The 14117-nt window shown below is 43.1% G+C and overlaps 1 protein-coding gene across 5 annotated transcripts; it reads right to left on the bottom strand.

Annotated features, from left to right (window-relative positions):
• Nucleotides 1–1841: 1841 nt before the first annotated feature.
• Nucleotides 1842–9898, bottom strand: ZBTB18 (zinc finger and BTB domain containing 18). 5 transcript variants are annotated; one of them, XM_083733959.1, is made up of 4 exons: nt 9536–9898; nt 7191–7274; nt 4690–5377; nt 4445–4577 (listed from the first exon to the last, which is right to left on the bottom strand). In XM_083733959.1, exons 2-4 carry the CDS (start codon nt 7201–7203, stop codon nt 4571–4573), a joined length of 708 nt encoding a protein of 235 aa, XP_083590085.1. In that variant the 5' UTR covers nt 7204–7274; nt 9536–9898; the 3' UTR covers nt 4445–4570. The 5 variants fall into 5 exon arrangements, with proteins under 5 accessions (XP_083590081.1, XP_083590082.1, XP_083590083.1 ...); XM_083733955.1 differs by having other exon boundaries at nt 1842–5377; nt 9536–9894; XM_083733956.1 differs by having other exon boundaries at nt 1842–5377; nt 7191–7247; nt 9536–9894.
• Between the last annotated feature and the right edge of the window lie 4219 nt (nt 9899–14117).

The raw sequence follows: 14117 nt of genomic DNA, 5'->3' as shown, positions 1-14117 counted from the left end.
TTATCTTGCATCATTGCATTGCAGGGTCTTTTTAAAAAAGAAAAATCTTGCCTTTCTCCTCCCCTATGCTGTGAATGAGCATATGCACCCTTGTGACATTCCATAATAAAGTGTGAAATACTGCATTTTAAACAATTACTAGCAAAAGTTATGTCCTTGTTGCTCGGTAAGTTGTGTGATGCACACAAGAACAAGTCTCCAGCTTTTAACTGCAGTCTTTTAACTGCTGCAAGACCAATCAAATTCACGGAGTTCAGTTCCAAGTGTAATAATCCTTGTGATGTTTAGGATTACAGCATTGTACAATTCTGAGTCATTTTCTGTCACTGCTTCACCCCCCTTTAAAAAAAAACCCTTTTCCAGCTGACCTACAAATGCCAGCTCTGCTGACAAGGGTGATAGAAAAGCTTTGTTCCTGTTTATACCCAGGTGTTTTACTACCATTCCGCACCCCAGGAGGATTGTGCCACACAATGTTATTACAAGCTAGAGCATCACAAACACTTAAGATAGTGGCATAGCCCATGGAAGGACCGTTTTCATATGGAAAAATGAAAGACTTGGAAATTAAAACAGCTTATCTGTGGCAATAATACGCACTCTGCATATACAGAAGTGAGCCTGAGCATTTGCTCTTAGATTACAGGTACCTGTTTGGTTCGTTTCCCAAACACACCTTTAAATGAAGCATTGCGGAACTTTATTTTAATCACAACTTCTTCCAGACTTCCAAGAGCTTTGGGTGGAAGAGGCGGCTAGTTTGGAGAAATTGACACTATGTCCACAAGTGGATGCTAAATTCCTTCATAGAGACGCTTGGTTATCTCAGATTTCCTCTACGTTATTTGAAAATTCTCATCTCGGAGAAACAAACCACTTTAGACTTTGCATATTATATTTAGAGTTGCAATCTGAATTTTGCCATCCATAAGTGATCTTACAATTCACAAAAATGAAGTCTAAACCAAGTGTTATAGACTTCTAGGAGAAAACAGCATTTTTTTATATAAGTGCAAGATTTAAATAAATTCATGTAACTTTTTTAAAAGTTCTAAATGTATGTTGAGGTTACATACAACAATTGTTTGAAAAACTGGGATGAAGTGCACTAAGTACTGTGAAAATTGTACCTAACTAAACGGCAATACAGTATTGCTTTCCTTTAGTACATAATACTCTCTCAATATTTTGTGTGCGCCATAGTATATGCTTCAAAAGTAGCTAGATCCTGATTAGGATCATAACCCCAGCTTCTTCTATAATGAGGAGACATCTTTTCACCACACAATTAGTAAAGGAGTTCCATTTCAATGGTTTGCCTAGACATTTTTAGGAAATCTTGTCTACCAAAATATGATAAATTCACTGATGAATTTGAGAGACAGGCTCTTTATTCTTACATAATGAAAAGTGGTTAGGGCAAATTCAGGTAACTGCTTTCAAGTTATTTGAGACAGCCACTGTTTCGGTTTTGTGGGTTCCAGCTGTTAACTAATCATTTCATCAAATTGTTACTTTTTCTCTCTTACCCATCCCAATTCACACTGTCCACATATGTAACATAAATAGGTTTTGACAGATTTTAGAGTTTAACACCTTTGTAAACTTAGAACAGTCTTACTTATTGAATAGCAAAGTAGCTATTCTTTCTCGTTGTAGAACAGAGAATTTTTTAAATGTTAGATTTGCCTGTCATAAATCATTTTTGTTACAGATTGTGAAATAGTCTTACTTTTTAAAATCAAAGTCACCAAGAGGAATCTGGACAAAAAGGTGACATATAGCACATTATAGAAAATTGTATAGAGTTTAAGTGTTTAAAAAGGGGCAAAGACAACTAATTGATTTCTCAGTATGTATAATTTATTGCAGTTAGCACACAGTTTAAAAATTCACCAACACACCAATAGTACAAAACTAAACAGCATTATAAGTTATTCCCCCTCCCCCTCAGGAAAATAAAACATACTATGATTGTCAAAGCTAGATGTCAGTCTAATTTTTAGAACCAAAGAAGAATGTGAAACTAAAAAGCCAACACCCCTCCCCCCCGAAAAAACAATCACTCACGTCCACAAAAAAATTCCAAAAGTAGTCCATTTTTCTCAGACACTGATTGTCTTTTCTAAATTAATAAAAAGAATGTATTTTTAAAACCTATACTATTCAAGTAACTAAAAATAATGCTCCAAGGCCATTTTCACAGCTTTTTTTTTTTGTTTTAAATGCCATTACAGCCAAATTAACATACATTTGACCAAAATATTTCCAAAACAGTCCAGCAATACACAATGGAGTTTTCCATTCAGTTTTTCTTAAGCACAAAAATAGGCTATGTTTACAGTAGTTAAGGCGATCAAATTCTAAACAAAAGCAGAAAGAAGAAAAAACAATTTTCCATGCTACTCCCATAGACCTTATTTGTAAGTGCAAGACAGGAAAACAAACACTGTGCAAAATGCTTTTGCCCCGTGTGTTGATCATTAAAACCACACGTCAGGCTGCAGACTTTGCTGCTTGGATACACAGTTCACAAACCCTCCCCCAACTTTTCTCCTGCCGTTCCCCCACCCCACCCTATTCCACCCCATGTCAATCAAGGTTTTCTAGTCCTTTCAGCCTGGGGCTTTTTCACTCCATAGAATCTTTTCAAGGGGCGAAAAATGAATGACCTATTGTTAATTTGTGCAGCAGGAATTCTAAAAATGCTCATATGGGTAATGTATGCATCTAAAGTTAGAGCTGGCATGAGTTTTGTGCAATCAGATTTTTTGATAAATGTACACTGCACATGCAAATCTCTAAGCCTGTTTGTAAACATTACTATCTTCCTTTACATAGCTAAAATCAACATGTAGCTTTTGTTCAACTTAAAGACAGTGGGCAATTAATTTAAATTATATAAAATAAAAAACAGTGCATTTATGTTCTTCATTAACACCAATTTTTCCAGTGGTGTTTTTTTTTCCTACAAAAAATTAAATAAGTTTTAAAACTCACTCATTAAAGTTATACAATGCAAACAAAGACAAAAATATACTGAAACGCATGCATTTCCGTAGCGTTAATATTTACTTTTCAAGACTCAACTGAGAGCATTAATACAACTTGTCAATTTCCTTGACACCCCCCAGCCCATTTAATCAATTACAGTATACAACAGTAATTCACATTTTTAAATGCACAGTTCGCAACTGCTGAAGCTGCAACGTCCTTTTTTATCCCAAGCAACCTTCACACAGTCCCAGCAATTCCAGTGTATTTTCAAAAATCTGGTGGTTTTTGTTTTTTAATTGGGAACTGTTGTAATCCACAAATTACAATATCTCAACCTTGTTTAAAAATAGATACTCCAGCATTTCGGAAATTTATCGTTTGGGTCTAAAAGCATTCAGGTTTCCCACAGCTAGAAAATATGCATGCAGTTTTTTAAAAAATTTAAACAAATTGATAAAACACTGGAGGGGATTTCTGTTCGCTTTTTGTTTTAAATGGAGTTTGAAATGATGCAGTGTTGCATGGAAGGTTAAATAGAACCTAAAAAATCACATTATTTTCATTTGCAGTTTTGTTTAAAAGAAGTACTTGATGGGGAAACATTTATGAAGTCTATTAGTCTCATTTCTATAGTTCATATTATCAGAGCACTAAGTAATGAAATGTTCATGCCGCCTTAAAGTGCATAAAACAAGCTAATGGCCAAACTTTCAGTTCAAGGAAACAAGACTGCTTTTAGACTGTACCACAACTATATAGATTTATATATATATATATTAATTATATATATAAAAATTCTATTTCCAAAGTTCTTGCGAGCTATCTTCTAATGTCCAGTCTCTGACAGTAGGTAAGCTCAGTGCTTCACTTTTGACAGACAATGAGTTCACCAACTCACAGTGAAACTTGCGAATATGTCTGTAAAGGTCTCCGGACTGAGTGAACCTGCGTTCACACCACTTGCATGCGTGTGGCTTCTCCCGTGTGTGAACTACGGCATGGCGGCTCAGATTGTGGGAGTACTGGAAGCTCTTTCCACACTGGGTGCAAGTGTACGGCTTTTCGCCTGAATGAGTCCTCTCGTGACGTTTCAAGGTGTACATGCAAGAAAAAGTCTTACCACACAAGGAGCAGGTCGGGACATTGACATCAGTGGCAGGCTTGCTGCGGATCCCGTCCTGCTCTCGAAAGTGCGTACTTAAGTGAATCTGCAGAATGTGGGGACTGGGAAAGACCTTGTTGCAGAGGGGACACATGAAAATTTGGCCTGCAGGGTTAAGTATGTTGGAGACATAAGGGAGCAGACTGCTGTCCATATTCCCTTCCACCTGAACTCTCTCATTCTCTGGAGTTATCATTTCATCATCACTTGCTTTGTCCTCTCTATCTAGCTCTCTCAGAACAGAATCTTCCCTCATAGGAGCCAGGTGGGCTGGCTCATACGGTACCCTGTTATTAGTGCTCACACTTTCTTTCACAGTGCTATGTTCCATGTCATAGTCATTAGTGCCAACATCACTCTCATCACAGGAAGCCTCTTTCTCCACCTTCACCTGCACCAGGTTGTTTCTCATCATGTCCTGCGAAGAGAAATAAGAACTGTTCAAATTCTCAACTCCGGAAAGGTTGGACTTGACAGACAAGTCCAGGACACAGTCAACATCTGCCGAATCCCTCATGGAGGTGACAGACCTCTGGGACAAAGACTCTGTTGAGCTGCAGGGGCTGGCTACTGTTTTTCCAGCTGCTGTTGCGTGTGTCTCTGCCTCTCCGCCACTCTGGGGAATGCCTGCCGAGTCCGAGGGCAATCTCATCCACATGTTCCCAGGCTCGACCGCCAAGTCTCTTTTGCTAGGCAGGATGCTCAATTTCTCATCTTCTCCTTCATCTTCATCACTGGGTATATCTCCTGCCATGTGGCTGCTGCCATCAGAGAGGCTCTCCACTTTGTCTGAGCAACTCGAGGCATCTTCTTCCTTTTTCGTACTGTCTGCCTCCGTGGTGGCTTTTTCTTTTAGCTTCTTTTTGCAGACTTTGACAATGTCATACATGTGGAGATAACTGGCAGCTGCTAGCACATCTTCAATGGGCAAGTCTTTGAACTGGAGTTTCCCTTCATACATGAATTCAAGCAAGAGAGCGAAAGCTGGGGCTGTAACAATGTCGCTGTTCAGATGAACAATGTCTCTTTTGTCCAGCTGGTCCTTGTAAAATAGGTGGAAATACATGCTGCACGAAGCCAGTACAGCTCTGTGTGCTCGGAATTGGGCATCTCCTACCAGGACAGTACAGTCACAAAGAAAACCCTGATGTCTCTGCTCACTCAGACACTGTAGTAAATGCCTACTATGGTCAGGAAACTCCATGCTGTCTTCATAACCTAGGAGGAAAAAAGATTTAGTTAAGCATTGGAAGTAATCAGTTATGTGCCCACCCATTTACAGTTTCTGCAAGATATGAAGTTATTAACGAGCCGTATTTCCAACAGCATGCAACAAATCACACGGATAAATTAGTCAACTTTTCATAGCTTCTTTCTGTTCAACTATCTTCTTTCTCCATCTTCCAGAGATACATTAGCAGCTTATTTTACAATCAGATGAGTGGGGGGGGGGGGGGAATCAAGTATTAAGCTTGATGAAGTTAAATGTTACAACAAATCTTACAATGTGAGGGCAGAAGCAAAAACTTGAAATGTGGCATGCATAATTCTACACCAAAGGGATAGAAGATAATATTTAACTGATCAAGATGACAATGGCTGCTCTTCTAAATTGCTTTGGCAGAGATAAAATGTTGGCCTCATCTGGGAATGCTAGTCTTTTCAGTATTCTGTCTCTCCCTCTCTCTTGAAAAGCAATCCTAATTCATAGGCAAAAACTTCAAAAGAGCACACTAAAATGTAAACAAGTGAAAGTTATACAGAAGAGGTTGCCCCTTTATTAATCTCATTTCTGGAGAATACTTTGACCAATATGCTATAGTAAGAAAAATGTTTCCAAAAAGATTGAATTATTTTGCTTTCCCTCTCTTTCAACCATTATTCTGGTAGTTTTGTCTGTGTGATTCCTCTTTAGAAGAGAAGATTTTTGAAACAAGCACTGGAAGTTTCTACTTTAAGGCTTTAAGTATTTTCCTCATTTCTGTGACTTGCAATCCAAGTTTTGCTAAAGAAGTTATATACAGTAGCTGCACCTTTGGGCAAAGAGATATATTCTTAAAAGTTATAATCCTGTCCCAAGTATATTCTATAAAATACTACTGCTGGAATAAAGCAAGAAGATTTACAATACAATCACTTTAAGTGCCCCACAGCCAACATCCATCCTAATCCTTAAGAGGGCTAAAAATAAAGATTGGAGGGCAGCTCACAAGGTAGCTGTGATCAAATTAGGAGGCTGAAAGGACAGAGAGGGACGAAGAAGGAAGCTTATAAACATCTGATCCAGCTGACTGTGGCCATATGGCAGCTGCTGCCCAGATAAAGAGATTAAGAATAGAGGAGTGCGATTACAGCTGTCTGGCCAATTCAGGCAGCTCAAATCTACAAGTTCTAAATTAGTCGTGAACACAAAAACCTCCCCTCAAACAATTATTGTTGTATTGAAATGAACTTCCTTAATATATACCCAAGGAAGGAAGAAAAAGAAGAGACTAGCGAAGTTATTCTCCGGGGAAGGAGGGGGGTTCTAAACTTTAACCCACAAATGATTTCCAATTTTTTTCAGAAAGAGTAAGGTTGTGGATTTCTGGAGTTCTCAGCGGCTTTAAGAATAAAGTTGAATAGTGAAAATCACCACACACAAGGAATTCATATGTACTTTGGTTTCTATCCTGCATGTTATTTCAAACCCTTCTTTTTTATCCTTAAGTAGCAGCGGCATCAGAATATTTAATTACTGTATGGCCATAACATTTATCCCCTGCAGTATGAATTGCTGTCTTACTGACCGAGAAAATAAAAATAGGGGAACAACATCATTTAAGAGTTACTTTTGATACAACTGCACAAGAACAAACAGGTCAATACATATTCCAAGCTTAATTACAATACAAACTCTTATCCCCTTTTCACTGAATTGTACTTGTTCTTCCTAAACATCATTAAACAAGTAATGGGATTCTTATTCTGAAATTAGATAAGCAAACACCAAGAGAGAAATACACTGTAGCTAGCCTACTGCTGTTCCTACCTTTAGCACACATAAACCTGATTAAGTCCTTTTGTCCGAGTGTTGCTGGCTCCAGGTCTGTTAGATCAGTGGAAAAAAAGCAGACTAAGAGAGAGACAGATGCAAAGTGGAGATGATGTTAGAGAGGAATGAGATACCTTCCCTACACACAGATCTGCAAACACACTCACTCTCTGTCTGTGTGTTAGAATAAAAGGCTGAGGGATGGCAGGCTGTCAGCTGCTCTGACATCATGTTCAGATGGAAATGCTACCTCCAGCTGTGCTCCTTTTAATGCCATATGCTACTCCTCTACACTCCTGCCACCAGCTTTTTCTTAGGAGAACTTTTCTTGTCTGTTAGTATAAACAAAATACTTCAAAGTCTCTTTTTTCAAAACTTTCTAACACAGAAAAGTAGGGGGAAAAACCCTTAAACATATGGGGCTCCACTGCATATACAGTATAGGAACCCTTCTGTCACAACTTTGCAGAGTCTTTCATACACTGAGAACTTACTCAAGCCATACCAAACCATTTTAACTGAACCCAGAGGTTCGTTTTAGCAGATGACTTTCATCCAACTGGTTTAACTCAATGAACCCCTTCTTTGTACATAGAGGGGGTTCTTTGTTTTATTTTTTAAAAGACTGTACAAATACCATACTCTGTCAGAGTATTTTACTCACGTAAAAAACAGAGTGCTCAGGAATTTGTATATAGTAATGAAACCCAATGGTCTTTCAAAGCACTTAATATAAAATAAACAGGGAGTCCAAATTCAAGTTGTACTGCATTTTGCACTTGGAAAAACAAGACATAGAAAAATAAGAACACTTCTCCTTTTAATACTTCACCCTCTGCACTGCAAAATATGGCATTTTTGCTCAAATGAGGGTTGTCAAATATTGGTGTGAAATACTGAATAATGTGTTGCTTTTAATGAATGGGGCAGCAGTACTACCACCTACACTAAAACATGTAACTTTTTTTACTGAGCATGGGAAAAATTGTTTTGACCTCTTTTTACTTGACAGGATAGTATCATGTATAAAGGAGCAATAGACTAAAATGAAATGAGCTGTTCAACAAAGCAGAATGAACAACACAGCAGAATGAGTCTCCCTGGCTGACTTTCCCAGGCCATCAACTAACTTTACGCTCAATGAACTAACTTCTCCGCACCATTTATTCATAACTATGCACACCTATAGCAGTAGCCATCATCTAATCCAAGCCCTGTCCTAGTTGCCACCATTCTTATCAGAATACCAAAAATTTGAAAAAGAAACTGGGTGAATATGGGGCAGATTAACACCCACACCCACACTTTCACTCTTCATGGAGAAACAAAGTTGGCGATTAAACCAACTATAACTTAATCCAGCTCCCTGACACTCTGTAAAGAGTGCAGAGAAACCAAAAAGCAAAGCAAATGCACAGAAGGGGGAGGCGGGGAGGAAAAGAAGCACCAACAGGACAGAAGAAAGCAGACAAATGCAAGAACAGACCAGATCACAGTAACCAGAGCAACAACAAAAGGAAAGTAGCTGGAAGAACTGAGCACAAGAGTCCTGGAGAGAGCAGAGCTCTCTCCTCAGCCACCCCACCTTGTCTCCACAGCTGCATTGCTCCCCAGATCACCTACCCCCCCTTGACCTCCTGAGCTGCAAAACAAAACACATAAACACTGCCTCTGCCACACACAAAGGACTTCGTCTCTGTTCCCCCCATCTGTTCCTTAGCTCAGCCCAGCCCCCCCTCCCCGTCCCCCTGCAAAACCTCCTCACTCTCCCACCCTGCATGGGAAGCTGCGAACTCTTGCTGAGGGGCTGGACCTGCTTTGCCCCACATCTCCAGTCCACACGTAGCTGCCCCTGGTGCTGTACAAGCCGCCCCAAGAAACACACCTGCTTCCACCCCCCACCCCCACCCTTACCATTCAGGAATGTTCACTTTCCACCCTGACCCACTGACCCACACGCCACGCCTCATCTGTTCCTAACCCCAACCAACTCCCCACACCCCCACAAGACCCTCTGGCTTCCTACTTTGGAGGGGGAGATTTCCCCTCGCCGACCCCATCGCAGAGCCCCCTCCCCACCCCCAGCTGACTTTAACCAGTTCGCCAGTTGCCTCCGCGCCAGTCAAACCCTCCGAGGGCCCTCCCGTTGCCCCCACAACTTCCTACCCCGCACACTTAAGTTTCCTTAACCGCCCCGGAGCCTCTCAGCTGCCCCACAACTACCTCCCCCCGCGACAACAACCTGCTGCTCGCCTCCCCTTCTCCCCGGCAAGGGGTCGCTTCAGCCCAGCCCCCTCCCTCCGCCCGCCCAGTCCCAATGGGGGGTCACGGTCGGGACTCACACTCTGGAGCGGCCCCCAAGTCTCCCTGAGCCGCCGCCGCTGCTTCCTCTTCCTCCTCCTCTTCTTCCTCCTCCGGCCGCCGTTGCCCCCCTCCGCCGCTCCGGGCTCCCCGCGCCCCCCGCCGGCGTCCCGCCCGCTCCCCGCCTCCGAGGCAGCGAGAGAGTGAGGGGCCGCCCCGCGGGGCAGCGAGAGCGGGGCGGGGGGAGGAAGAAGGCGGGGGGGGAAGGTGGCAGCGAAGCGGCCCCCGCGCTGCCTCAGCGGCTCCCCATGGCAGCGGCAGCAGCAGCAGCGCCCCGGAGGATCCCGGGCCGGCAGAGCGGGAAGGAGGAGGGAGGGGCGGGGAGCCCGGCGCACGCAGCGCAAGAGCACGCACGGCGGCGGCGGCGGCACAGACGGGCCCGGGCTGCGGCAGCCAGATGTTTCCTCGGCTCCCCTCCTTCCTTCCTTCCTTCCTTCCTTTGCCCGAACCAGTTCCCCTGACTGACAGCGCAGCCGGCCCACGGCGCAGCTCCGTCCAATCGGAGCGCGAGGGCGCCGCTAATCGACAGCCCCGGCCCGCCCAATGGCCGGCCAAGGAAGCTAAGGAAACTCGGGGCTGCGGCTAATCGGAGCGCTGCGGGGCGGGGCTCCGGCGCCACCAGGCTGGGCAGGGAAGGTGCTGGGAAAGGGGCGGGCACTCGCGGTCCCGGGTCAGTCCGCGCGCGCCCTGCTGCTGCTGCTGCTGCTGCTGCTCTGCGGTCTCGGGAAGGAGCGGAGAGAGACCCAAGCAGCTGTGCGGGTGCTCCTCTCTCCCACCTCCCCCCCCGCTCAACCCCACACTCTCTGGGCGCAAAGCATGGTGGGGAATAATGGCCCTCGGTCTCGGGTGGGATAGGCAGGGGGAGGCGAGGCCTGCCTGAAGGGTTGCCTGGGACCAGAGACATGCTGAGGATGCGGCCCTCCCGCTCTGCGGCTGTACTAATGGCTCTGCGCTGGATGCCCGTCCAGTCATTTCCGCAGGAGCTGAGGGGAAACTTCTCGCAGCAAGTTCCTCTGCTGCCTGAGTGGCTCTCAGCAGCGGTTCCTCATCTGTTGTAACTTCTGCTTACCTTTTAATGGCTCCCAACTCCCCGCTGCTCGCTATGTTTGCAGGAGGGCGGCGTGGAGAACTTTCTGGGGGCGTCCTTTCTTATTCTGAAAAGGACCAGGATCTTCTTCGCGCACAACCTGCGCGGGAGAAGCTCCCTTTTCGTAGCCACTTCCTTTCGTCTTTTCCGCGGGAGGCCGAAGTTGCACAGGTGCAGTTTTCCCCGCGGAGAAGGGAGAGCTGGCCTCTGCCAGGGATCTTAAAGGGGCAAGATTTCTTTTCTCTTACCAAGAAGCCTTTCTTCGTTTCAGAAAGTCTGCTAAAAGAATTCGCAACCTGGCCACACATGCACTCCAGATGGGATTGTGGGGATGGGCTTCCTGATCAAAAGGCACGGTTTCCTCCCAGTTGTAGTTCTCCTTTTAGAAACTATGCACTGAGGATGAAAATAGGAAGCCATGACTGCTGCTTGGTGAACTTCTAGATCACCAACATGAGTAAAGGAAAGGACAACATCCTGGGCTCCTTGGGGAGGAAGGGCAAGATATAAATTCAGTAAATAATAAAATAGCATTGCACTTGTCCCCCAAGGTCAGTCAGGACTGTTAGGTTGTAAAAGTAATACTTTGGGGTATGTCCTAACAACAGTTTGTCCAACTTGGGCTTCTTTTCCTTCTGTCATAGTACAGATTGGTTTATATTAGAACTCAAATGAGAGAGAAAAACCACCACAGAGCAGTATTGTTTTCTTTAAAAATAGTGTTATGTAGTTGAGCTTTCCTAGTTCCCGCTAAATGGCTTTGTTCAATGTACAGGATACAGAACTGGGGAGTTACTTTTTGTTCTTCCATAGTTCAAAGGATGTCTGTTTCCAGGCTCCCCTGCAGTCAACAGCAGTCTCTTTAGTCTTAAGAATGTTAATACTCTTTTTCTATCGCTAGGTGTCACTACTGTGTTGTGTGCTATATCTTCACAGATGTTGAAGCAAACGGCACTAAACCAACACCAAGTGACTGAAAACAAGCATTACAACACAATTTTACCATAGGAGAGCAAACCAAGCCAAATGGGGAGAAGTACCTACATTTTAAGTCATGAGAGTGTGTGAGTTTGAAATAGTAATCCAAATCTTATAACATATAAGAATCACAAGCAGGGATCATAAATAATTGATTTGAAAAAGACTCTAGATAGTGGTTGCTACAGTGGAAAACAAATAAAACCCAAAACACTATCAATGATCATAATGAGCGTTTAGAACCAGTGACCTAGGAACAGCACACTACTCTTGGAGACAAAATGGCTCATCCTGATTTCCTTTTGTGCCAGGTTTCTAGGTACAGGTCCATTCCTTAAAGCTCCATGTCTGAGTGCCCCCCCCCCCCCGTTGCAAAAACCTTCTCTTTACCAGTGAATCAAAGCAAAGATCAGGTTTTCTGGAGAAAGGTGGTGGTGGGGAAAGTGCTTGGATGTGGTGCTTGAAAGCGTGAGCCTGTGCCTCGAAGTGTGGGGCAAATAGTAAGTGTGAATAAGCCCTAAGTAACTGCATCAAGAACTCAGCATATGTCCTAGATTGTCCCGTCCCCCCCCCCCCGCAAAACACACACACCTCAGTGCGCTCCAGTTGTTTTGGTCTACTACTGGTTGGGGCTAATTGTAGTTATAGACCAAAAAACTGGAGGATGTTTGCTTGGGTCAGGCTGGTCTGCAGTGGAGGTCTGCACATTAGTGCCAATGGGGGACCAAACTCAGTCTACCTCCACCTGTGTGCCACCTTTCTTGTAATCAACCCAGTTACTTGCAACCTATCTTGGTTGCAGTCAATCTAAGGCGTGCCACTTCTTGCCAGCTTCCTCCTTCTTAGTCTCAGTGTTGTCCTAATAGAATTGAGCAGGGAAAGTGACAGGGACAATACTAGAATTAAGTTGGCTCTGTTGGCTATTGGCTCTGGCTCCACTTACTGTTGGTCTCCCCACCTTCCACTCTGCCACTTCCCATAGGCACCTGCCGCCATTGTTGCCTAGATCGTCTGACATTACCAGAGTGGCATTGAAAGAGCATATGCTGCGGTAACATGCACATTGGTAAGGTAACATAAATTATACAACATTCATTTGATCCGCTTATGTCAGTACTTGTTATTTTTTACTACTAAAAAACTTTTGTATGTTGGTGTAGCAAAAATGTTATTTGATTCTCTGTACAATGTGTGAAATACACAAAAATTACTATTGTCAAACTCCATAAACTGAATAAATTTGTCAATCATTACTTCTTATATCTTCCTTTAGTTAGTGCATAATTAGGTGTCAGCTCAGTAAACATGAATACATACATAAATTTACTCAAGTAGGCAATTTTTCGAAACCTTGAAATTAACACTTGTTTGTAGGATGGTGGCTATAGATGGTAAACTCGGAGCAAGAAGTGAGGGTTTTTAAAATTTTATTACAAATGACAGAATTGAAGGTTTATGAAATATATAATGTAGAGAATCAGATGAAACAAACTCTAGCTTCTTTGATTTAGACTTTACCAGAAAAAAAAGCTTATGCCATAATAAATGTGCTAGCTTTTAAGGTGTCATAAGACTCTGGTTTTGCTACAAAATTTTTAACACATCTACCACTCTGGAAATTATTTTAAGAATACAAATTGAATTACTGCAGATATTAAAATAGCAACTTTGATTTTCTTGTGTTTGCAAATTACTGTGAGAAGAATATTGGGAGATAGGCAAGTGTGACATTCCTCTTTGGATTGTCCAAAGCTAGCAGCTATCCCTTTCTTAGGATCATAGATCAATAAAATTCTCCACTTTTTGCATATATTTATCCATATGCCAGGGGAGCTTCCTTCTCCTTTCCTTTTTGTTTTCCTAGCTATGATGTTTATGGAGGCAGGATCATTTTTTCTTAACTACAAAATTCTCACTGGTCTAGATGCTATAGCAGCATACTGGTAAAATATGGAATTATTATTACTTTTTATTACATTTATATACAACCTTTACCTTCCGAGGATCTCAAAGTGGTGTACTTGGTTCTCCTTCTCCCCATTTCCTCCTCACAACAACTCTGTGATGTAGGTTAGGCTAAGAGATGGTGACTGGCCCAAGGTCACCCAGTGAGCTTTATGGCTGAGTGGGGATTCGAACCCTGATCTCCTAAGTCCTAGTCCAACACTCTAACCATTGTGCCACATTGTGAATACACTGGTACCTCAGGTTAATAACTTAATTCATTCTGGAGGTCCGTTCTTAACCTGAAACTGTTCTTAACCTGAGGTACCACTTTAGTTAATGGGGCCTCCCGCTGCCGCCGCACGATTTCTGTTTTCATCCTAAGGTAAAGTTCTTAACCTGAGGTACTATTTCTGGGTTAGCGGAGTCTGTAACCTGAAGCGTCTGTAACCCGAGGTACCACTGTACAGAGATCTCTTCCCTGCTTCCCTCCTCCCCTAGCCCACGCAGGAGCAACCAAACATGATCTGATCACTGGTTTAATGTTAACATCT

Source organism: Podarcis gaigeae (assembly GCF_964106915.1).
Source record: "Podarcis gaigeae genome assembly, chromosome: 3".
NCBI classification, from domain to species: Eukaryota; Metazoa; Chordata; class Lepidosauria; order Squamata; family Lacertidae; genus Podarcis; species Podarcis gaigeae.
This window is presented reverse-complemented; position numbering and strand designations above follow the sequence as displayed.